The sequence below is a fragment of the Aphanomyces astaci genome (assembly GCF_000520075.1).
Source record: "Aphanomyces astaci strain APO3 unplaced genomic scaffold supercont1.505, whole genome shotgun sequence".
NCBI lineage: Eukaryota > Oomycota > Saprolegniomycetes > Saprolegniales > Verrucalvaceae > Aphanomyces > Aphanomyces astaci.
The window spans coordinates 1-2,867 of record NW_009798768.1 but is presented as its reverse complement, the minus strand read 5'-3'; the positions used below and the strand labels follow the sequence as shown (position 1 = coordinate 2,867).

Sequence of the window (2,867 nt, the reverse complement as noted above, 5' to 3'; positions counted from 1 at the left end):
AATAAATTAATAAATGAGAGTGCAAATGCATGAGGGTATACCCTTGCGATCGTGTGGGAGTCCCACAAACATGGCCTTGACGGCACGGGGATCGAGCTTGGATGATTGCGCGGCACGTTGAATATGCACAAACGCGGTGCAACCAAAGGTTTTGATGTGACCCAAAGATGGGTGTCGTTTAAAGACGACGTGGTAGCACCTTGATCGGTGTTTCCGACGCGGCTGTGATAATATCACTGCGAGTGGCCGAGAAGGCACTGGGTGGGAACAGTGGAAGACCATTTTGGTTGGCAGGAATTTGGAACAATGGTCGTGGTGGGTAGAGGGGCAACGCTCGGTAATAAGTACCTCGGCAGAAGGGACTTCAGCGAAGTCTAAATCGCCGGCATCCACAGGAGATGGAAAGTGGTCGGAGAGCTCGCCTGGTGCGTCAGTGATGGGAGCGAGGGTAGTAGCCGCAATAAGCGGAGGTTCATGGGGCGGAGATGCAAAAACATCACAAAGTGGGGCAGAGCCCGGTTAGAACACCTTTGGCAAAACCGATGGTGGGTTGGGGCGTTGGAGGACCCGGTTGAGAGTGGAGGGAGGCACAAAATGGTGGGATAAGATGTGGGTGTTGGCAATGCCATTGAGGCGATTGCCTTGATGGATAAATGGACGAGCGGCTGCACGAGAAGCAGTGCCAGCCTGGTCATAAAGACCCCCACGATGAGTGCGGCCGTAGCCCTGGTCGCGTTGTCGATCACGGCTGCGATCGCGGTCGCGATTTTTGTCACGACTGTTACCACGATTGTTGTTCCACCCGCCATTTCCAGGACCACATGGTGGCTATTAGAGCCCTGGTTGCCACTAGGGCCATCGCGATCATCGCAGTCATCACGAGGACGTTGGATAGGACGCGACGGAGCGACATAATCGCGTTTGCGCTTCTTCTGGGAGGCAGAGCCATGTTTGTCAAAGACGGCGCGGTCAAAACCAGGACGCATAGTGTTGCGGGCATAGCGACTTTAGGGTGGGGCACGCAGGAAGCGTGTGATTCGTAACGCCGAAGTAGAAGCAGGACTTGCCGGGGTGATTGATACAATCACGGTGAGCATAGCTCGGGATAGTAAAGGCGTTCATAACATGAACTGAGCCATCGGCTTGCGTAATCGCTTGAGGTGGTGGTGGAGGGACCGCAACGGCATGCGTGACAGCTGCAAGCTGTGTTCGCGTTTGAAGAGTAGCGGCAGAGCCGTTATCACCCAGAGCAGAAGCTCGTTGGAGACGGTTGGTAATAATACGCCGAAGAGAGGCCCAAACGTCAGCAACGACAACGGACTGGTTGGCGGCGCGCGCGGTGGCCACAGAGTTGGTCACGACTTCCCACAATTCCTTGTCACCAATAAAGGTGTCGGGCATCGCACACAGAGTGTAGTAATACCAGATATGGTTGTGGTAGTCGACGGACGAAATCGCCGATGGATCCAAAGGATTGAACGACGGCGGCGTCATAGACACCCGGTAGCGTTTGACAAGGTCAATAAGCTCCACAGAGAGAGTATCAATGCAAGTCTCATCGGTGAACTTGAGAGTGCGCAGATAGCTGGCAATGACCGTGGGGTTATTGTCCATGGGGTTCGACTCGAAACGAGTCTTGATGTGCTCAAAATGCCGAGTTGATTCTGCAGGCCCTTTGGTCATTCCAGTTTCTTCTCTAAACTGAGCCCTCACTGCTGCCCAACCGCTGCTATTCAACACCAACTCCAACCTGTTCCTTCGTGCCGAAGGGCACTCTGACGACATGCCGGTACGCTCAACACCCCGGGACGCCCAGTACTGACACGAACAAAGCACTGAGCCTGGACCGGAGATGCCCGGGCCTCCGTTAAACTTGAGCAAGGCGGTCTTGGTGCACGTTTTCACAAAACCCAACGGTCTTCTTGACGCTCATCATGGCCGTGTCTCGGCCATTGATTTCTACGAGGAGGTCGCCGATGTGCACGTGCCGCAGCGCGTCGCAGCACGGATCCCGACACACGAGCACGACCATGGGGTACACGCCCTTGGCGAGGCGACACTCGCGCAGCTGGGCATCCACCAACGCTTTGTAGTGACCGTCTTCAATTTTGAAGAGCGAGTCGTGGGTGCCATCTTCCAACACACTGCCATGGCTCAGCACGACAATGCGGTCAGCATCTCGAATCGTCGACAAGCGTTGGGCAATGATGATGGTGGTGCGCTGGCGAGACGCCAGCAATCGAGGATGCCGATGCTGCGGTTCTCGTTCCACTTGATCAAGTATATGGCGCTGTCGGGGGTGTCTGCCTTGGACACACGCTGGCTCTTGAGGCGACCCCGCACGGTCAGATTCATGTTGACGCTGTTGGGTTCCAAGAGGGCGATCGTTTGCTCTTCGAGCTCCTTCAGCCAGGGCCCAGCGGTGTAATTGAGAGCCGCAGCAAGTCTAGTTTTCCGTGTGTGATCTTACTACCGTATGGTCGAATTGAGACGATGCACTCTCTGGACCGTGGATTACGATGCAAGCTATGGAAGGGGTCGATTGCCCTTTGTATGATTCCATGTCATCAACGGCGAGTAACGTACTTAATGAACCTATCTGTTGTCGTTTTTAAAAGGGGGCATTAGCCATGACAGTACAAGTATCACTGCCATATGACTAGCAGCGTACTTACTGATGCCGTATTTAAAAGGATGGCATTAGTCATGACAGTGCTGTACTAGCATGTGACTCGAGCAATGGATTGAGTACGCAGCTGTGGTTATATTTACGGGATAAGCTCATACGGCACTCGTCATGACGAGAGATGGCAATGAACTGCGTTGATATAAACTCAAGTACAGTGAACGAGGGAATTTAAACCACA

The 2,867-nt window shown here is 53.8% G+C and overlaps 1 protein-coding gene across 1 annotated transcript; it reads right to left on the bottom strand.

The window, feature by feature from the left end:
• Positions 1–1,867: 1,867 nt before the first annotated feature.
• On the bottom strand, positions 1,868–2,446 carry H257_19343 (hypothetical protein; the record flags this gene model as incomplete). Its single annotated transcript, XM_009848490.1, has 1 exon — positions 1,868–2,446. A coding segment is annotated over one exon (579 nt), but the record flags the coding sequence as incomplete, so codon positions are not given.
• Positions 2,447–2,867: the final 421 nt, after the last annotated feature.